Source organism: Macaca nemestrina, chromosome 4 (genome assembly GCF_043159975.1).
Source record: "Macaca nemestrina isolate mMacNem1 chromosome 4, mMacNem.hap1, whole genome shotgun sequence".
NCBI classification, from domain to species: Eukaryota; Metazoa; Chordata; class Mammalia; order Primates; family Cercopithecidae; genus Macaca; species Macaca nemestrina.
In genome coordinates, this window is record NC_092128.1 from 154,343,206 (window position 1) to 154,364,575 (window position 21,370).

At 58.2% G+C, this 21,370-nt stretch overlaps 1 protein-coding gene across 10 annotated transcripts in view; it reads left to right on the forward strand.

Annotated features, from left to right (window-relative positions):
- The window catches only part of LOC105483405 (mitotic arrest deficient 1 like 1), a 419,765-nt gene that overhangs the window by 148,522 nt on the left and 249,873 nt on the right, over nucleotides 1-21,370 (forward strand). For all 10 annotated transcript variants that reach the window (XM_011744271.2, XM_071095438.1, XM_011744266.2 and 7 more), the window contains exon 12: nucleotides 16,904-17,048. In XM_011744271.2, coding sequence (XP_011742573.2) covers nucleotides 16,904-17,048 — 145 coding nt within the window. The remainder of the gene's footprint in view (nucleotides 1-16,903; nucleotides 17,049-21,370) is intronic.

Here is a 21,370-nt window from a genome sequence, read left to right on the forward strand (position 1 = left end):
TCTTTTGTTAACCTTTTCTACCTTTGAGCGTCTTTGAGGGCAGTCACCATTGTGTCTGCTTTGCCTGGAATGGTGGCTGATACACAGTGGGTGCTTGAGGCGAGTGTGGAGTTACGGTTCTGTGAGACCTGTGGCTAGCATGCGAGCTGCAGTAATGAACAGCGTAGTCAGTGTCAGGACTGAGCGAGACCGGCGTTGAATTCTTGCTCATCACTGACTGCTGGCCCTGTGACCTTCAGCAGGGTCTCTGATGTCCTCTCAGCCAGGCCACCTCGTCTGTAAAGGACATGATAATAGTCGTTAGCTCGGGGTGGTGGGAAACATTAAACGTGATGACCTATGTTCAGGAAACAACGGCGATGATAAGCTCTCTTTTGCCCAGCACGTGGAGGGTTTCTTACTCTACAAGGCTGCCGAGTCGCAGGCCCTTCACCTGGAGGGTTGGGAGCACCCTCCTGCCCCCGTGCTTGGCCCTGTATTTGTCACAGCTCCTTTTTCTCCTCCACATCCCAGGCCGGCTCTAGTGGCTCCCAGGGTTATCTGGGGCCGGACATCAGGACGTTCCAGGAGATGTTCAGAGGTGCGAGGCAAGTTCCACGGGAGGTTCTCCATCCAGGGCAGGGATCAAGCTGGTGGTAGATGACACATTGAGTGGTGTGCTGGCGGCTGCAGTGGCCGCCACAGTAACTCAGGAGGTGGGTTTTCTGGGCTGGGACTCCGCACTGAGCCGGGTTTCCTGCCTCTGATCTGTTCTCCAGCAGGTAGGCCTGCCAGAGCCTGGGGACCCCCATGAGCACGGGCACCCACTCCCTTGTCCCTAGCACGTCTGCATAGGCGCAGGGCCTTCTCTGGCATCACCCTGCCCGGGCAGTGCCACTGCAGACTCTGCCCCCTTGCGGCTCTCTGCTCCCAGCAAGTAAAGGTTGCAGCCTTTGGCCTTCCTTGCCTCGCGCTTCCCGTGGGTGTCTCCATGGCGGATCCGGCCGTACCTGTGGACAGACCCCTTCTGTCCCCCTGGACTTTGAGGAAATGAAGTCGGTATTCATCAGCACAGCAGAGCTTTATTTTTCTACACATACGCAGAAACTTCCACCATGTTTCCTGAATTCTTTTGACCCAAGTCTTCCAGACCCTGTGGAGTGTCCACCGCACGCCCCATGGGCAGTGCTGCATCGGAATGCTTTTCGCATGTCCAGAGGAAGCCACTGGTTAACTGATGGCGAGAAAGGGAATGGCGGCCCGGATGTGAGCGTTCTCCTCCTTTGAGCTGGGTGCCTGTGGAAAACCAGACCCTCACTGGGCGGGGATCGACACCCAGTCTCCGTCCCCGCTTCCCCAGTGCTTTCCTGCCCACACTCCTCCCTGCCCCAGGTTCTGACCATGCTGGAATCACTGGGCGCATCCTGCAGCCGGTCCACAGGATGGGCCCAGCAGACACTCAAAGTGACCAGCCAGGAGGTCCTGAAAATGGGAACGGGCGCACCTGCAGTGTCAGGAACAGATCTGTTTCTTCCCACGTGCTTCTCCCTGAGGAACTGGTAGGAGGAAATGTTGGTCTTCTTGGTGTACAGCCTGCTGCAGGTCAGTGGCAGAGGCTGGATTTGAACCCAGGTCTCCCAGGTCTTGCTGGCGTCTGATGCTACTGCCTCTTCCATTTTGGCCACAGGGGACACCCTGCAGTCTATTACGTCTGGAGTCTCCTGACAGCCTGCCCTGCGCTGGCCTCCATCCAATGACCCACCTTGGAGGCCTCTCCACTGATTTACCCGCCCGGGTGCTGAGAGCCATGCCCCGAGCCTGGGGGCACTCACCCCGCACCTCCTCTCCGTGTTGTGTAAGCCAAGAAGTGCTCAGCAATTCCAACAAGCACTAACCCTGCCTTTTAAAGGTCACTCCTGTCTTTGTCAGTTCTTAAAGTTCAAGAGGAAATAAACTGCTTAGAGCTGGCATTTCTCAAGTCAAGTGTCAGCCCTCCAAGCCCCCCGCCCGGCGCGGAGGCAGCGAGGCTCATGAGTGAGCTGCCAGGTGACTCAGTGATGGGCGAGTGGGCGCCTCCCTCTCTCCAGCTCCTGCTAGAGAGGAATGAAAGGGGAACTAATAATTGCGAAAATCTCATTTTCTTCTTTCAGTTTTGTTATTCAGCATGGGGAATGCTTTGGAGATGTTTCTTTATTGGTCGAGTGACAGCGTTTAGAGGCTGTCAGCCCTGGTTACCCGGGACGTCATGCGCAGGGGGGGACGTCTCTTCCCCAGGGGCGTGCCACCCATTCCTGATTGATGAGCAGGGGAGCTCTCCCTGCAGCTGAAGAGACAGCAGAGGCCCCATGAAGGTGCCACACCTAACGGGGTATTGACTTCCAGTGTTTTGGGTCGAGGATGGCAAAATCAATGGAAAAATAAACAGGCCGAATGGGCTTCATTTACCCAGGTAGCGCTGAAACAGCTAAAGTGGTCGTGTGGCATGCAGGCGTGGGCGGAGGCTGGGCCACGTGCAGGCGGCCGGGCTCTGCTTGGCGGGCTCTATTGATCGTCACGGGCGCTGGAGCCTCAGCTTCAGAGCTGCTAATTGGGCTATCAGGTGATTCCAAAGAGAGATGCCACAGAGATCACTTTGTCTCTTCTCTTAACTGTTTGTCCAATTTGATACAAGCCTCAATTAAACAGGGTGTGTGAGCCCCTTAGTCCTCAGAGCTCCGTCTCCTCGGCCTGGTCCTTCCACTTGGCCTGCTGCCTCTCTCTGGAGTGCTGCACTCCCACACCAGACCCGGCGACGCCGGCCAGGGCCCAACTCCATGCTCACGGCTCCAACTCACCGGCCGTGTGGTGCTGAAGTCACAGACAGCTCTGACAGCAGCTCTGCTGAGCTCCGCAGGCCCGGCTCCTTCCCTCTGGTCTCTCCCTCTGTGTCTCCCATGTCCCTCGCTGAGCTCCCCAGGCCCGGCTCCTTCCCTCTGGTCTCTCCCTCTGTGTCTCCCATGTCCCTCGCTGAGCTCCCCAGGCCCGGCTCCTTCCCTCTGGTCTCTCCCTCTGTGTCTCCCATGTCCCTCGATGAGCTCCCCAGGCCCGGCTCCTTCCCTCCCATCTCTCCCTCCTTCTCCCTTCTCCCTCCTGCACTCTGTCTCACACACAGCCCCGTGGTCCCCACTCTCCTTCCCTTCCCTGCCTCCTTCCCTGGCTTTTCTGGTTTCCCGTGCAGCTGTCGCGGGACGTGCACACCCCCTCACACTCACACATGGCCTCCTGGTCCCCTTCCCCTCCCTCTCCTGCCCCCCTTCCCTTTCTCTTGCATCTCCTGTGCAGGTGTTTCCCGGGAGCTTGTTCTCCGTTCTTTATTCTTCAGTTTCTGCTTTTCCTTCTTATGTAAGTTCTTGTGCTTTGACATCTCTTCTTGTCACTTCAGTGTGGCCAGACTTCAGAGTCTCTATCTTTGGCTCCAACCTCTCTCCTAATCTCTGTGATCAACTTTTCCTCTGCCCCGGAAGCTGCCACCTTGCTGTTATTGCTCCTGACCTTGGGGCCATGTTAGGTGTGCCCTGCTCTCTCCCCAGGGGTCCCGTGATCTCTGTTGGCCAATTGCATGAAGGCTCAGCTTCCCCACCCTGATGGCAGGTGTCTCTCCTGCTTTCCCACCAGCCGGGCCAGGCGGCCTTCCCCTCCCTAACCTGTGCTCCGGCTTCTTTCCCTCACACTTAGCTCCTGCACCACCCCCCCCGGCCTGGGCCATTGTGCTCTGCCAACCATGGGGGCTGGAACAGTGACGGTGGACCCCTGTGAGGAGGACAGAGCCTGGAAAAGACAAGTCCTGGGGCCTGCTGGTGGGTAAGGGAGTGAAGGGGTGTGTGACGATGCCCTGGGCCGCAGTGGCATGGGAGCGCCCCCACCTCCTGTGTGGGGTGGGTTCTGGCCCGATGTGAGGATTTTTGGCAGGCCCCTGAGAGCCACAGTCCCTCTACAGGTTGGTTTCCTCCAGCTGAGATTTGTCCTGAGGTTTTCTGGGTCACATGAGGGCGTTCTGGAAATTGAAGAAGTGTTGGTGGAGTGGGACTGATAGGTGGATGGTGTGATTTTCGTTCCTTTACACGTCTGTTTGAGGGAACTCGATGGACTTTTGCTAGAACCTATGGTCCAGATGAGGAAGGAGCGAGGAGCCCAGTGTGGCAGCCCCTGGCCCCAAGCGGCTCCCTTTCCAGTGCCAGCCCAGAGTGCGCCCTGCCCTGGCCCCGGCCCAGCTTGTCTGTCCATGTCTTCTTTCCGAGCACCCTTCCCGCCGGCTCTGCTGTTCCCACCCCATGTCATCCCCAGTCCTGTCTTTGGTGCCTGGCCTCACTCCCGGACCGTCACAGCAGCTCTCTCCTGTCTCTCCCTGGGCCTCAGGTATCTTCTCGCCCTCCAGGAATGGGGAGCCAGGGAGAGGCGCACGGAATCTGGACCTCGGGTGGCCAAGAGGCAGCTGAGGGTTAATGAGGCCAAGATGTAATGTCACAAAGTGCAGGCCACGTCCCAGCAGCATCGCCTGTGAGCCAGATTCCCTGGAATGCCACTGTCCTCCAGCATCTGTGTCCGTAACCGAGAAATGGGGCGAAAATGTCTCCCTCCCTGTCAGGGATGTTCAGGGTGTGTTTGAAGAAATGGCCGTTCCCCTTGCCCAACCACACACGTCTTCATTGGGAAAATCAGGCCCCACACCGCCTCTGAGCGCAGGGCTCTGTGCAGCTGACAGAGCTGCCATGCGACCTGGGAGTTTCCAGCCGCCCAGGGATGGACTTGGCGTCAGAGCCCAGCGCTGTTCTTTGAGTCCTGCTCTCATTTGGAAACGAGGGTCCCCGGAATCCTGGGCTTCCTCCCAGAGGCCTCTGACCGTGGGGGAGGCGCTCTGCACGTGAGGGTGGGTGGTTGTAGTCGGAGGGTTGTTACTACTGTTTTTGCTGTGGAATTTGTGCATCTGCAGTGGCCGAGGCTGGGGGCTGGCAGAGGCTTGCTCTCCTGTTGGGGGGTGTGGGGGGTGTGGAAATGCAGTCACCTGGCCTCAGTTGGGTGGGAACTCATGTCTTTAGTTACCCATGCCAGCGTTTCTAAACCTCTGTGGTATAGGGTAGTGGTTGGTAACCTTTCTCTGTAAAGAGCCATACAGTAAATACTTCCGGCTTTTTGAGCCAGGGTCTCTGTCACAGGAAAGCAGCCGTAGGCCATATGTCAACGAGCGGGTGTGGCTTTGTTCCAGGAAAACTTTCCTTACAAACATAGGTGGTGGGCTGTTTGCGGAGCAGCAGTACAGAGAAAGCGCCCAGCGTCGAGGCTGGTCCACCTGCCTGCTGCCTGCCTGCTGGCCATGTGGCCCCTTGGGGCTTCTGTCCTGCGCGTTAGGCGGGCAGGGAGCCAGTGCCGACTGGGCAGATGGATGCACGGATGGCCTCCTCCTCTCTGACCTCGGGAGGCGGTGGATGTCTCCAGGACACCTGCTGTGCCTCTCTGCGCCACTCCAGGCATTGGATTATCTTCTGTGTCTTCGCTTTTTTCTGAAAGTCGGAGCTGGAGGGCATGGAGCAGTTGTTCAGTAGGACCTGGGGAGGTGACTTGCCCCCTTGTCTCTCCCATTCTCATTTCCTAATCTCCAGCAGCCTGGGGCGGAAGTGAATTTATGGTCTCCCTGCGACCACCCTTGCCAGGGCTCCTCACCCGTCATTTGGAGGCAGCCCTCCCCAGGCGATTACAGGTTGGTAGCTGATCAGCTAAACTGGATTATTCATTACGGTCGGGAGTGAATTGAAATTGCAAAGGGCAATTTTCCTTCTCACATTTCAAGGTCAGATGAGAGTATTTGCAGTGTGGCCGCTGTTTATCTGGGAATGCAAATTGAATTTGGTGATTCCAATTGATGAGATGTTGGGAACAGAGTGCTCTTCAGAGGCCGAGTCAGGGAGGAGCGACCAGGAGGCCAGGCTACAGCTTCAGAGCCTGCTCCCCTGGCCGTTCCTTTGATTGGTAATTATTTCAGCCTTTGCTCTTCTCATTCTCTGGTTTCATTTCCGCTGTTTGGATTTTTATTTTTTTTCAGAAAAATGTGTAATGACACTTGGAGGCATTTAAGATTGGAATTAGATGGCGTAAATAACAACAGCTGCGTGCCGTGCTGAGCCCGACATCCTGGGGCGCCAGGGAGGGGGGCGCCGTGCCCTCTCGGAGGCCCAGCCCCTTCCGAGTCTGCACCTGCCCACCAAGGAGGAGGGCCTTGCCCCTGTCTTTCACCTGCAAGTGCCCACCTGTGCCACCGAGTGCGGCTGCCCGGCCCCAGCCTCATCACGGTGTGGGGGCTGAGCTGGCCATGCGGACTTGAACCCGAGTCCTCAGCAAGGCAAGCCACCATGAGCCCCTTCCTCCTTGGGGACGTGGGGACTGGGGGCGGCGCTGCTGCTCTCCTCCCAGATTCTGGTGGAGACTAAATGAGGTCATGTACCCAGGAGCGGGAAACTGCTCAGGAGGCTCGCCTCCGAGTTCACACACGGGAGGGGACCTGGCTGCCAGCCTCCTCGGCTTTCTTCTTGGGTAGATGAGAAGCATGAACTCTGATCTGAGTCTCCAGCAGCTCCTGATCAGGGAGCCTCTCCTGGCTCCACCGGGGAGGCCCCGTGAGCGCGGGGCAGGGGAGGAACTGGAACCTGTTGATGCTCTTGTGCTTCACAATGGATGCACACGTCTGATCAAATCCTCCCCTGCCCATTAGCGGCGAGGGGCTCAGTGGCTTCAGTTCCATTCAAGAGGAAGGAGAAGGCCAGAGGTGGATGGAGTGCTCAGAGCTTCCGGACAGTGGGGTGCTGTGGGGGCTCCTGCGGGTAGATGGGACCCTCTCAACCCTGTGGGTCCCAGGGCCATGTTTCCCTGCATGTCTGCAGAGGCAACTATTGATTCCCATTCTCAGGAGGCTCCTCAGATACACAGGGAGCCTGTGTCTGCCATGCCGGCCTCCAGGCCAGAGCTGAGGGCTTCAGTGGCAGAGACGGCCTCTCTCTGTGGTGAGTGGGGGCCCTTCCCCGGTGTTCCCTCTTGGCAAGGAGCGAATGTGGATGCCTGAACACGCACAGTGTTGCTTCTGCCCTGTCTGGGAACCCTGGCCTTCCAGGAGAGTATTTCTGAAACCAGTTCATGCTCCGTCTAATACTTTGCCTCTGGATCTGGGCTGCTGTGAGGCTCCCTGAGGGGCGCCTGTGAACACAGCTCTGTGTACAGTTCTTGTGACAGGAAGATGAGCACATGTGGTTTGGGAGGTTGTCCTGTCCAGCGATACCCTCTTTCAGAACCCGTGGTTGCTTCCAGAGCAGAGCAGGACAGGCTGGCTGCTGGGGCTGGAACCTGTCCTCTGTTCCCTGCCAGTCTCCTGGGTCCCCGTCTCCTGCTCCCAAGCACCTGCTGCAGAACGGCACTGCTTTTTGCCTCGTGTGCCTGCTCCAGGCCACCAGCTATAGTTTGCTGCTCCCCGCTGGGCCGCACCCCTCCCGACCGCTGGCTCGGCCAAGCCCCTGCACTTGCTCTCTTCCTGAGAGACACATGGAACGTGTCACCTGTGTGGCGTTGCTGTTGCTTGGCCTGACTACGGCGTTTCCCCCCAGCCCTGTGGGGGTGCTCAGGGCACGGCCCTGGAGACCCTGGAGGTCATGTTCAGCAGTGTCCTGGGGGACATGGTGGCCTCATGGTCATGACTCAGTCGCTTGAGGCTTGAATTTACTCATCTGTGAAATCGAGAAGATTAAAAATTATACTTGTGGGTGGATCTTGATCTATATTCCTCAGATATCTAAGAATAAAGGTGCTTTTAGAGATTTTGCCAAGGTCTGAATAAAATTTTATTAATATTTTCCTAGTTTCATGCCAGACGTTGTCACTGAAGATCGCTGTGCATGTAGCTGTGTTTACATCTTAACGCTTGAGGCCACTGGCGGGCTCACCATGTCCTCACCGTGTCGTAACCATCTCAGGCTCACCATGCCACGGGCTCACCGTGCCGTGAGCTCACCGTGTTGTAACTGTCTCGGGCTCACCGTGCCATGGACTCACCGTGTCCTCACCATGTAACCGTCTCGGGCTCACCATGCCACGAGCTCACCGTGTTGTGACTGTCTCAGGCTCACCGTGCCATGAGCTCACCGTGTCATGAGCTCACCGTGTCATAACTGTCTCACGCTCACCGTGCCGTGAGCTCACCGTGTCCTCACTGTGTCATAACCATCTCGGGCTCACCATGCCACAAGCTCACCATGTTGTGACTGTCTCGGACTCACCGTGCCACGGGCTCACAGTGCCACAGGCTCACCATGTCATAACTGTCTCGGGATCACCGTGCTCTGAGCTCACCGTGTTGTAACTGTCTCGGGCTCACTGTGTCGTAACCGTCTTGGGCTCACCGTGCTGCGGGCTCACTGTGCCGTGGGCTCACTGAGTCGTAACCCTGTCTCAGGCTCACCATGCCGCGGGCTCACCGTGTCATAACTGTGTGTGTTTGTCTTGGGCTCACCGTGCTGCAGGCTCACTGAGTCGTAACCCTGTCTCAGGCTTACTGTGCTGCGGGCTCACCGTGTCATAACTGTGTGTTGGGCTCACCGTGCTATAGGCTCACTGTGCCACGGGCTCACCGTGTCATAACCGTGTCGGGGCAGTTGTCAGTAAGGAAGCCTTGGTGTGACCCTGTGCCCATGTGTGAACAGCATGTCCAGGCGTTATGGGTTAGGAGGCCGTCTCTGTTCGGGCTTACATAACAAAGTACCACAGACGGGAATCTGAACAGATGTCCGTTTCTCATGGCTGTGGAGCTGAGGAGTGCAGGATGGCAGTGCCAGGTCTGAGGAGGGCTCTCCTCCTGGTTTGCAGATGACCGGCCCCTGTCCTCACAGGGCAGAGGGAGAGGACGCTGGCTTCTTTGTGCTGCTCGAAAGATGCACATCCTATCGGGAGCACTCCGCCGTCAGGACCGAATCCCCTCTCAGGGGCCCCCCTTTGGTCACCATCACTTTGGGGATCCTGGTTTCCACAGGTGAACTTGGCGGGGACACAGGCATTCTGTGCACCGCCCAGAACGTGCTGGTTTTGCCCTGGGCCCAGGTGTGACTGTGGAGGCGTGTCCCTGCCCTGTGGATCCACATGCCAGGCACCACTCAGCCTTGTGACTGGGGTGGGAATGGCCTCCTCGTGCCATCCAAGGGTCGGATCCGGTCCCCAGAGCGTACCACTGCTTCGCCTCTCTCAGAGCCTGTCTCCCGCGGTGGCCGGCTGTGGGCTCCTGTGCTCCAGGACCCCATGTTTCTGGGGAGAATCCAGTGGTGCCTGTTTGTGCGATGCCTGCCCTTGGCTTGGCGGGTGTCCAGAGTGGCTGGGACTTGGGAGAGGGTAGACAAAGAGTGTGTGGGAGGAATGGGTCGTGCGTGGAAGAGCCGACTCAGCAGTGTCTCGAGGAAGGTCGTTAAAATGTTTCCTGCTGTTTGGGGATGTGTTGTGTCCTTGAAAGTCGGTATTCTTAGGCCGGGAGCTTCTGATGAAGATCACATTAAAGTGGCCTCAGTGGCTGGTCACAGTGCAGATGGATGCTCAGAAGCTCAGAGCTTGTTCTTTGAGTAAAGGCTGGCTCAGAGAGGCATTGATCGATAAACATGCTGGCTTCTCCTGGAGGAACTAAGCACTTCATTCTGAACTCCCAGAGGCTGGCGGAAATGCCAGTGACCTCAGAGTTCAGCCCAAGCACGGACCTAGAGGCTTAATTTTTTATGAGTTTTCTCTTCTGTACCTCAGAAGAAAGGCCAGGATTGAACAGAGAGAACATCCCCAACAGGGGAGAGCCCGCCGTCCCGGGTGCCGCTGTGGCTCGGCATGCTGAGGTCCTGCTGCCCTGCAGGGCCTGAGGGTGGGAGGAGGAGCCCGTCTTGATGGGGCACCTTTACCTGCACGCCAGGGTAGGCAGCACCACTTGGTGGCGGTGTCTGAAACACTAGTTGGGGGCCTTTAGGCAGCGCCTGAAACGCTAGTTGGGGGTCCTTTAGGCGGCGCCTGAAACGCTAGTTGGGGGCCTTTAGGCGGCGTCTGAAACGCTAGCTGGGGGCCTTTAGGCTGTACTCTGGGGCTGTCCACTTTGTGCCGGCCCTTGCTGCACCTCCAGGGCTTGGCTCCTAATTGTCACTTCCTCGGGTCCTCAGGACAGGGCCGCCTGTGCTGGACCTTCCTCTCCCCTCCAGACACGGCACCTCATGGACACACGCTGGTCCGCTCCTTGCTCTCCTGCCCCTCTGGCTCAGCCTGCTCTCCATGCCCTGTGCGGAGGCCCTTCTCGGTTTGCTCGTCCTCTTCTGACCTTGCCCATTGCCCCCGGCGGGCCCAGCCTCAGGCCCACTGGGCTGACCACGAATGAGCACGCCGCACACCAGCTGCCCATCGGAAACATCCGCGTCTCTGACACCGCCTGTCTCAGGCTGTCCCGCCACCCCTCCCCAAGGGCCCTCCCAGCTTCCTATTTCCCCTCCAGTGTCAGGAGGCACCTGCTTGCTGGTTTGCTGATGGCCTGTCTTCTGCCCGCTGCGGTGACTGAGTTGTTGTCTCGCAGCTACACACTCCCCTCTCCGAGCCCTACTTTGCAGTGCCGGGCACTACAGCCCACACTTGCGCTTCGCCAGGGGCACCTGCATCAGGGCCTGCCCTGGGGGTGCTGGAGAGGGCCCCACGGCCAGCCTGCAGGCAAACGGGCGGCTCCTTAGCCACTGGCCTTGCCCCTCTCAGCAGCCTGCCAGCCTGCAGATTCTGTAGCGCCTAGAGGTGCCAGCTCCATGGGCTGCTGCCCTGTTCTCAGAGGCCTGGGTCCAGGCCCTCCAGGGCCCCTGTGCAGACACCAGCACGGCCTCCCTCAGCAGCCTCAGTTCCCGTTCCATGGGGCCCATCTCTGAGCGTCTACATTTTAATGATGTCAGCCTCTGCCCCGTGTTCCCACAGCCCAAGGGATGGGAGCTGCTTCCTGAAGTCCCTGTGTCCTTGGTGCCCGAGGGTCTTCCTCCTGCTCTCAGTGACCTCATACCCACACCCCCGGTGAGATTCTCTGCTCATGCCACATGCATGGCTTCTTTGCCTGGGATTCCCACCCCAGTAGAATGGAGGCCCAGTGAGCCCAGGCTGGCTGCGGTGTTCCAAGCTGCCGTCTCTGGTGGGTGCAACAGCGTGCGGCTGCCCTCCCCCACATCCCATGTGCTGAACGGACTGGGTGGACTTGCCTGCTGGTCAGGTGTGAGTGGCGAACGTCCCAGACACGGCTCTTGGCGAGCATTCCACAGTGTCGTCTGCTTGTCGTGTCTTGGTGTTGGCTTTTTACAGTCTAGTTCTGTTGTTCAGAAGACTGCGGTATCAGCCCTCAGGCCTTGGGGTATGGCCCTGATGACGCGGGCCTGAGTGCCGCACCTGGAAGATCCTGGAGCGGGTGTGCCTCTGCCGCCCATGCCGTCCCTCAGCCGGGAGCATGTGTTGCTCTGGTTCATTTCTCCCATCTCCCTTCATGAGGGGAGGTTTGCTTTACAACCTGGCAGATGAGCTTTTCCAGCCTGGGCTCAGCCCCACGCCCCTGTGGCTGTGTCTTCCCTCTGCAGCGCCGTGGAACACACGCTTCATGCTACATCCTGTAGCCGCTGCATTTCCTCAGACCGGGTCCATGAGGAAGCCCAGGTTCAGCTGCCCGATGCTTGACAGGCAGACACGAGAGGCGAGAGTGGAGGAAGAGCGGGTGTATTCAGAGAGCCGGCAGATCGGGGAGGTGGTCACCTACGGTCACAAAGACCCTCTGAAGTCAGTACCGATCTCAGGCTCTTCTTATGCTAAGGGTAGGGGCGGGAGGTGGGGGTGGGACCAAGAGGTGACTGACGACCCCTGAGATCTGGGAGCCAGCAAGGGTCTGAGGAGGTCGGGAACGTCTCTGTCCTTGGCCAGGCCACAGCACTCCTGCAGATCTTTAACAACGCCTGTAGCTGTTTCCACCTTCCCCTTCCATCCCAGAGTTAGTGTTCGCATTATTCCCTCAGTACTCTAAAACTAGGAGTGGGTAAAGACCCTTTAAGCAGAGAGGAGGACTGTGCTAGTTCTGCAGAGCCGCTGTTGCAGGACGAGGGCCGGGCTTGGGGCACCCCGGTGCCGGCCGCGCTGCCTCGCGGAGGTGGTCCCCGTGCCAGCCGTCCTGCCTCGCGGAGGTGGCCTAGGCTGCGGAGAGTGGGTCAGAAGCAGCTCAGGCCACATCTAGTTCCTGAGGCCCAGTCTTGGCACCTGACTCTATTGTACTGAGCCCTGGTCCCTAAGCGCCGGGAGCCTGAGCTCTGAAGCAGGACAACCACTGTCCCGTGGGTGTGCGTTACTCTCATCTGCTCTTGGTGGGGGGACTCCAGCCCCACATGCGCCCCACACAGATGTGAGCGCACCCTCACTCAGGACTCGCATCTGCTTTCAGTGGGGGACTCCAGCCCCGCATGCGCCCCACACAGATGTGAGCGCACCCTCACTCAGGATGCAGGGTGTGGGTTTGTTGGGTCCCCCTCAAGGCTGCCCAGCCATCCTGTGCTGAGCTGAGGGCGCCTGTCACCTGAAAGACAGCACCTGTCACATTCTTGCCTTTGCACACCCTGGCTTTAAAGCAGAGCACAGGGAACGGTGGCATTCTTCGAGTTAAATGATCACACGGAGCCGTGATTTAAAGCACTTGTGAACTTTTGCACCTGAATTCAGTGATTCAAGAGTAGATTTTACAGCCCTTGACTATTAAATTGGCCCATGAATAGTTTAAAATTGAACTGGAGCCCAAAGTAGCCTCATAATATGTGTTTCCCTGAGCTTTGTGCCTGTTTTTTATTTTATCGTGCGTATTTGCTTATGCAGCACCTGGAGGGGGCGGGGGTCCGCCGACCAGTGCTGCACCTGGGGCCAGTGTCAGCACAGGGCTTTCCCAGGCGGCTGATGGGATGGGAAAGACTCAGAACGGTTTCAAACTCTGCTCTCGCGTCGCAGCAGTCCACACGGAAGACTGACCAGATGTGGGTGTTTCCCCACCCACCAAGCAAGCAGTCGGTTCTGCCTGGGACACCAGCCGTTCAGTTCAGCCTCACTCAGTTCTGTTCTGACACTGTCTGCCTGGAGGTGGCGTCAGACCCTGGGGTGAGGGCCCAGTCCCCACCTTCTGGTGCCAGTCGTGAGCCGCCGCTGTGCTTCTGACCGGCCAGATGTAAACTGGGGTTCCGACCACCCAGTTGGGATTCCCCTTGGGTTTGATTAATTTGCTGGAGTGTCTCGTAGAACTCAAGGAAATGGACGTTTACCAGTTTATTATAAAGGTTACTGCGAAGGACGCAGATGAACGGATGCGTAGGGTGAGGTGTGGGGGAAGGGCCTGCAGCTTCCATGCCCTCCCTGGACCGCCACCCTCTGGGAACACCGGAAGCCCTCCCAGCTCAGTCCTTTTGGGTTTTGATAGAGGCCACCACCCTCCAGGAACACTGGAAGCTCTCCCAGCTCCGGTGAGAGGCCTTTGGGTTTTGATGGAGGCCTCGTCAGGTGGATGTCATTAACTCTGCCCCTGCTCATTGGTGAGCCACTCAGCCTTCAGCCCCTCTCCTTCCCTGAGCTTAGGGGTGGGACTGAAGTCCCGAGCCTCTAGTCCGGCCTTGGTCTTCCTGGTGACCCGCCCCGTCCTGCAGCTGCCTGGGGGCTGCAGCCACCGTCAGTCATTGGCACATGGAAGGCCTCATCGTGAGAGCCCGAGGGTTTTAGGAGTTGTGTTCTGGGAGATGGGTTGACGATCAGATACGTATTTCACAAGATCACACGAGGCTGAAATGAAACGCCCGTGTCCTGGACGCCAGTGCATTGGCCCCAGTCTGTGGGCTTGTGCAGCTTCTGCTGGGGTGGCCGAGGGTGGCCAGGCTGGGGTTCCCGCCATGCTTGGCTGGGTTAGGACCGCCACCAAGTCCCTTCTGACGTTCTGTGAGTGTTGGATTCGCATTCACTTTCAACTTACCCTTTATTTAAAGACTTCTACTGAATTACAGTTAAAAACCCCGTATTCACTTCACTCAAACATGTGCGGAGACCACCGCACAAGAAAACGCCATCCGCCAGCCCCGGGATGAAGCTTTCCCCAAACCACCGCCCAAGAAAGAGCCATGTGTGGCCGGGCGCAGTGGCTCACGCCTGTAATCCCAGCACTTTGGGAGGCCGAGGCGGGCGGATCACGAGGTCAGGAGATCAAGACCATCCTGGCTAACATGGTGAAACCCCGTCTCTACTAAAAATACAAAACAATTAGCTGGGCGTGGTGGCAGCGCCTGTAGTCTCGGCTACTTGGGAGGCTGAGGCAGGAGAATGGTGTGAACCCGGGAGGCGGAGCTTGTAGTGACTGAGACAAATGACAGCGTCCACTGACCCTGACTGCAAGAACCCACCTATGATGCAATGACTTTCTGTGATTCCGGGAGCCCCAGGACTCCACCTCCCCACCCGAGGGGGCTCCCAGGAAGGGCGCAGCGACGCGCACAGAGGAGAGACTGCCCTGGAGAGAGGGTGAGTCAGGACTCCACCTCCGCATGGGACAACCGGGCACGCGGGTGCTCCCAGGAAGGCACGCAGCCAGGAGAGATGAGAGGCTGCCCAAGAGGAGGCAAGTCAGGACTCCACAGCGAGGCACGAGGACGCTCCCAGGAAGGGACACAGCCAGGAAGAAGAGAGGCCGCCCTGGGGAGGGGGCGAGTCAGTGGAGGGAGGGCCACTGCACTCCAGCCTGGGCAACAGAGCAAGACTCTGTCTCAAAAAAAAAAAAAAAACAAAAAAAAACCGCCATCCGCCAGCCCCGGGATGAAGCTTTTCCTCAAGTCATGTAACTAGAGCCGAGCAGAAGCAATTGATGGCCAGGAAGGTGTGAGCCTGAGGGTGGTGTTCATGGCCCCATCCCACATTCCTGTTTCCAAACATCTTGGCTCACTGCAAGCAATACAAAAAAAAAAAGTTGGCCGGGTGCGGTGGCTCACGCCTGTAATCCCAGCACTTTGGGAGGCCGAGGCGGGCGGATCACAAGGTCAGGAGATCGAGACCACAGTGAAACCCCGTCTCTACTAAAAATACAAAAAATTAGCCGGGCGCGGTTGTGGGCGCCTGTAGTCCCAGCTACTCGGGAGGCTGAGGCAGGAGAATGGCGTGAACCCGGGAGGCGGAGCTTGCAGTGAGCCGAGATCGCGCCACTGCACTCCAGCCTGGGCGACAGAGTAAGACTCTGTCTCAAAAAAAAAAAAAAAAAAAAAAAAAATTTTTTTTTTTTTTTGTATTTCTAGTAGAGATGGGGTTTCACCATGTTAGCCAGGATGGTCTTGATCTCCTGACCTCGTGATCTGCCCGCCTCAGCCTCCCAAAGTGCTGGGATTACAGGCGTGAGCCACTGCACCTGGCCACAGATGGCTCTTTCTTGGGCGGTGTTCTGGGGAAAAGCTTCATCCTGGTTCTTATTGATGGTCGCCTCACAGGACTGTGGTCCCCGTTAGCTTTTCTCCATCCCAGTGCTGTGTTTTATTTCCTCGAGATTTAGTTAAGATTTCCTTTGGAAAGCAGTTTGTGATGCTCAGTACAGTTGTGTGCAGCTCCTGTGTTCCAGCGCCCGTTCCACTCCACACCTGCCCTGGGCTGTCTGAGGGGGGCTGGGCCCTCCCTCCGCTGACTCGCCCCCTCCCCAGGGCGGCCTCTCTTCTTCCTGGCTGTGTCCCTTCCTGGGAGCGTCCTCGTGCCTCGCTGTGGAGTCCTGACTTGCCTCCTCTTGGGCAGCCTCTCATCTCTCCTGGCTGCGTGCCTTCCTGGGAGCACCCGCGTGCCCGGTTGTCCCATGCGGAGGTGGAGTCCTGACTCACCCTCTCTCCAGGGCAGTCTCTCCTCTGTGCGCGTCGCTGCGCCCTTCCTGGGAGCCCCGTCGGGTGGGGAGGTGGAGTCCTGGGGCTCCCGGAATCACAGAAAGTCATTGCATCATAGGTGGGTTCTTGCAGTCAGGGTCAGTGGACGCTGTCATTTGTCTGGCTCCCAAGTCAGCTTCTGAAGGACAGAGAGGGGGGGCAAGATCCAAACCCCTGAGGCCTGTTACTACCAGGCTGTGAACTCGGAGACTCACCAGGAGTGGTTGGGAGCCACCAAAGGCTTCAAAATCGCGTGACACAGCCCCTCTCTGCTGTCTGAGGAGACAGCTTGGTGCTCAGTGGTCGAGGGGTCTAGTGAGAGCCGTTGGGAGGCTATTGTGGTAACGCAGGTGACAGGCAACCAGCACAGGGACTGAGGCAGCGGGGAACGTGCAGGGAAAGGAGGATTCAAAAGCAGAAATCAAAGGAGCTATTAGTCACCTGAAGGGGCGGACAGGGGGAAGCCTCTTGGGCAGCCTGGAGTTGGCCCTGCCCGTGCCGTCGGCCCGCAGGAGGCCTCCCGGTTCCCAGTGCTCAGCGCCAGGCTGGGCTTTCAGCCTCGCAGAATGTTTTTAGAACAGGCCCCCACCAGCAGGCGCCCGGCGTTTGCTTCCCCGCACCACATTGCACATCTGCGGTGATTCAGAGGGGAAGCGCTGGCTCTGCAATCTCGCTCATTCAGAAGTCCCGTCTCCCAAAGGGCTGCGTCGCCGACAATTTTTCCCATTGTGTGTGGAGTTGAGCTCCCCTCCCCCTCCCTGCCGTGTTCTGGGATCACCCTGGGAGTCTATTTGAAATCCAGAAACTCCTGAAAGGCCTTAAGTAGCTATTCAGCAGTGCGGAAATGGCAGTGAGGGGGCTGCACGTGCAGCTCTATTTTAGGGTGTCCTGGTGGGCTCGTTCCTGGGGTGGGGCGGGTCGCGGTGGGATGGTCACCCCAGGCTTCAGTGCTTTGCCCTCTTGTCTCTCCTGTGCAGCGCCCGGGGGCTGGAGAAGGCCAGGCAGCAGCTGCAGGAGGAGCTCCGGCAGGTCAGCGGCCAGCTGCTGGAGGAGAGGAAGAAGCGCGAGACGCACGAGGCGCTGGCCCGGAGGCTCCAGAAACGGGTCCTGCTGCTCACCAAGGTGATTTGTGCCCTCATATTTTGATCAGAGTTGCAGGGAGCTGCGGGAGAGCGCACACCTGGTCAGCGAGATCTCACTGCGGAGGCAGGAGTGCTGCAGCGGGGTCAGTGCAGCTGGGTCACAGTTAGCACTTTGGCCCTGGGTTGCCAGGAGGGTTCTGGGAGTGCCAGAGCGCTCAGCCCCGGTGCTTCCTGTGGGACTCTCTGGGCCTGCTGTGTGCTCCACCCTTTTCAGTTCCCCCAGCATCTCAGTGTCCCCCCCGGCCTTGTGCTGAGCCCTGGAGAGCGTTCCTTGTCGCTGCGGACCCTCTGCAGGCGCCTGTGTCCCTTGCAGTCTGCACCCTCATGCTTTGCCGTCCAGTGATGCCGGTTTCGCTGTGTGGATCTTGGCCTGGGCTCGGGATGAAGGCTGTCACCTGCTTCCAGGTGTGCCCCAGCCCCACCTGTGGGCGGCTCCATGGCCCGACTCTAATCGTCAGTGCCTGCGGGGGTTCTGATGTCTGACACTGTGAGCAGAGGTCACTGGAGTGTGAAAGACAGTTTTTGTGAGTGTTGTTTAAAATGTTCCTCGAGCACTGAAATTTCAGAAGACAAGGCAGGAGAGAAGTAAATCTGTCCCCAGATGCTCTCTGGGCCAGGGCGGGTGTCCAGCTTGCTGGGCGGAGGCTCCCCCTGTCCGCCTCCAGCCAGTGCTGAGTGGGCGGAGGGCTGTGTCACCCTGGCCTGGGATGGATGCTGCACCTGTCAAGTGCTGGGAGTTGTGCCTCATGAATGTTTGCCTGTTCTTGATAGTTTTTTATGAAAACCGAGGCTCTTTGCTGCTGGGACCTCTTGGTTGTGGAGCTTTAAGAAAATTAGTAACGTTTCTGCTCCGAAGCTGCTGTTTTATGGCTTCTCCAGCTCGCTCCTGGGCGGCTCCATGCTGTCTCCTGAAGGAAAAGTTCACATGGGCCTGGGTCCGGAACACAGGCTGAGCTGGCCCCTGTGCACAGCCCAGAGGCTGGCCCCAAAGCCCTGGCTTTGCAGGTGCACCCCAGACAGGGGACACTCGAAAATGTTCTCACATGACTTTTCAGCCGGAGCTGTCTGCCGCCTCTGGCAGAGGGGACACCCAGCCCTGTTGCATGGTCAGGCACAGTGCATTTCTGTGGAGCAGCTCTAGGACCTTCCTCCGTGCTCCCTTCTCTTCCGACACCATGTCTGCTAGTGTGTCAGCTTCTAAGCAAGATATGTGAGGTGCATGCGGCACAGACGTGTGGGCACAACCCTTGGGTAATCACCCTCTAGCGGGGTCAGGCAGTAGCACCAAACCAGCACCTGCCACCCACCTCCACAGAGGTGGACGGCGTGGCGATGCTGCAGAAGGGCTTTTCTTAGGAGGTGGCGTTCATGTGGGGACCCAAGGATTTCCCCTTTGTGAAAGTGTGTGTGGAGAACCATGGCGGAGGGAGAGAAGGCGGCTTGTCACAAAGCGCTGCTGAAGTCACCCTCGAGGCCTGGAGCCAGAGGAGACAGCGGCTTGGGCCCAGCAGGCCACAGCGTGTGGGCTGACCACTGCGGGGGGTTCAGGCAAGTGCAGCCCGACCCTGCCGGTGAGGAGAGGCCCTGGGAAGCAGAGGGGGCGAGGCTGTGTTCTGTCGGGGTGGCGGGACACCTGGGCTTGGTGATCTTTGAGTGTGCGATGACCTGCTGTGGTCCCGTGATGTGTGAAGCTCAGAGCTTCCTTGGGGAGGAAGAGTGGGAGGGCTGGGCTGGGAGCTGGGCCTTTCTCTGGGACCTCAGATGTCCCTCATTCTCTCTGGGTCTCAGTTCTCCTTTCTGCTAAACTTTGGGCTCAGGCCCGATGACCCCAGGGTGCCCGGGAACGTGGCTGTGTTCGGGTGGCGCCCCCTTGAGGGCACCTTGTTTTTGGCCCACTCCGATTCTGGGTCGGGGCTGGGGAGTGACGTCAGCTCACGCTGGCCAGGCGGGCAGCACTTTGGGGTGGTCCTGCGTGCGTGGCGTGGGTGAGTTACAGGTGTGGCCCCCACGTGAGGGCAGCCCCGCCTGGCCTCAGCTGCGGCTCGTCCTGTGGGAACCTTCTGGTTTCTTAAGTCAGCAGTTGGAAGCTGATGGGAAGAGTTCCCTTTACAGGTCACATGTGGGCCTGAGTGTTCTTGTGTGCTGGGTCTGGCCTGCAGCCTGACGTTCTGTGGCCCACAGGACACTGGTGCTGCTGCCCACATCCCCTCTTAGTGCCAGGGCTCCCGGCCGTGATGAGGAGTTGCACGCAATCACTGGATGTCTGGTGTGGTTTTCACCCTTCTGGGGCTCCCTCATGGTCCAGTGGAGCCCCACAGCCTCCTGGGAAGTCTGTGCCTGGCTTCCTTCCTGCCGTTCTTTGAGGGTCACCCCGGCCCACCCAGGGCAGGAAGTTTCTGTTCTTCTCTGCTCTGCTTCGCAGGTGGAAAGCCTCTGGCACTTTCTGGCCCACGCCGGCCTACCCCCGACCCTGCTGTGCTCACGGGCCTGCTCTGTGTTAGCAAGAAGGTGGATATTGATCACCGGGCATGGACTGGTTGTTTATCCTGACAAAGGATCGATTCCAGTCGCCCGTGTAGCCCCAGGCCAGGGATGCAGGATCTGTCCAGCCAGCCGTTACGAAGCTGTTCACTCAGCCATCTGGAGGGAGCGGTGTGCCTGCTGCTCTGGGTCTGTGCACCTTGGTGTTGGCCACTGCCCACCTCAGCTCTGCACGGCAGCCCGCCCGGCTGGCTGGTGGTCAAGGAGCGCCTTCTCTCCAGGCGCACCCAGGAGGGCTGCGAGCCTGCGGCTGGTGGGGGCTCTGGGCCTCTGGTGTCCCGTCGGAGGCCCTCCTTGTGTGCTTGACATTTTAGTACACAGTGCTTGGAGCGTGCAGTTTTATTTCAAGACCTTTATTAAGCGGCTCTAGTCTAAGGATTTAATTGTTACTGAGAGCTAAGAGTATAATTACCTTGGTAAAATATCATGACTATTTTAAGCAGTTGAAAATTGGCTTCTGGAACTGGGTGAACACAAACCATTTTCCTGTTTGAAATGAGCTGTTTCTCCAGTGCCCCACGCTTCCACAGTATGGCTGCAGAGCCCTGTTTATGGAATATCAGTAATACAAGTTAACTTTTAGCCAGAAACTTTTAAAATGACAGAAGAGCTTTCCCTTCCCACCTCCCATTTTCTATCCTCCACCCTCCCTCCCTGTTTCAGAGCAGATCATTTACTGGAGGCCACAGGCTGTTGGTGAGCAGTTGACACTGGGTGTCCAGTGGCGTCTGACTGACGTCGTGGCTGCTGAGCGCGGGGTGGTTGTCATGGTGACATCCTGCCCTGGGAACCCGCACAATGGGAAAGACAGATTTGTGTCTTCCGGAGTTGTCGAGGGTCTGAGTTTTGAGCTCTGGGCTGGGGTCTTGGGTCTGCGCTGGCTGAATGAACACGTTCCTCGGCCACCTCCTCCGAAGCTGGGGTTGGCGACGTCAGACATTCCCCTCTCCCACGTCCTTCTTGCTGCCCGGAGCATCAGATCTGCTCGCTCCCATAAAGTTCCCTTTGTCAATCAAAAAATCCTCCACAAACATTCCTGACGATCCACGGTCTCAAAACCAACGTGGCTGGGCCTGCTGTGGGATTGGGAGCAGATGAGCTTTAACGAGAGGGCTGGGACCCTGGACACAGCTGCCGCCCTCAGCGATGGGAGAGTGTGGGGAGCTGGTGTCTGTATCTGCTGGGTGCAGTTTAGGCCAGATGCGTCCAGGAGACAGCTGAAGGCAGATCAGGAGACAGCTGAAGGCAGATGGAGACTGGGTCCAGGAGGGCGGGGCTGCTGCTCTTCAAGAAACAATCAAATAGGGGCAGAAGGCAGGAAGTACAGGGGACCCCTCAGAGGACTTCCATGTTCTTCCTGCCTCACATCCAGAAGAGAGTCCTGGGAGAAGCCTCTGTCCTCCTTTGAGAACCCTCTGTCCTCCTGGAAGAAGCCTCTGACCTCCCATGAGCAGCCACCGTCCTCCTGGAAGAAGCCACCATCCCCCTGGGAGAAGCCTCTGTCCTCCCATGAGCAGCCACTGTCTTCCCGGGAGAAGCCGCTGTCCTCCTGGGAGAAGTTTCCATCCTGGGAGAAGCCACCATATTCCCAGGAGAAGCTGCCATCCTCTGGGAGAAGCCGCTGTCCTCCTGGGAGAAGTTTCCGTCCTGGGAGAAGCCGCCATATTCCCAGGAGAAGCCGCCATCCTCCCGGGAGAATCTGGCATCCTATGGGAGAAGCTGCTGTCCTCCTGGGAGAAGCCTTTGGCCTCCTGGGAGATG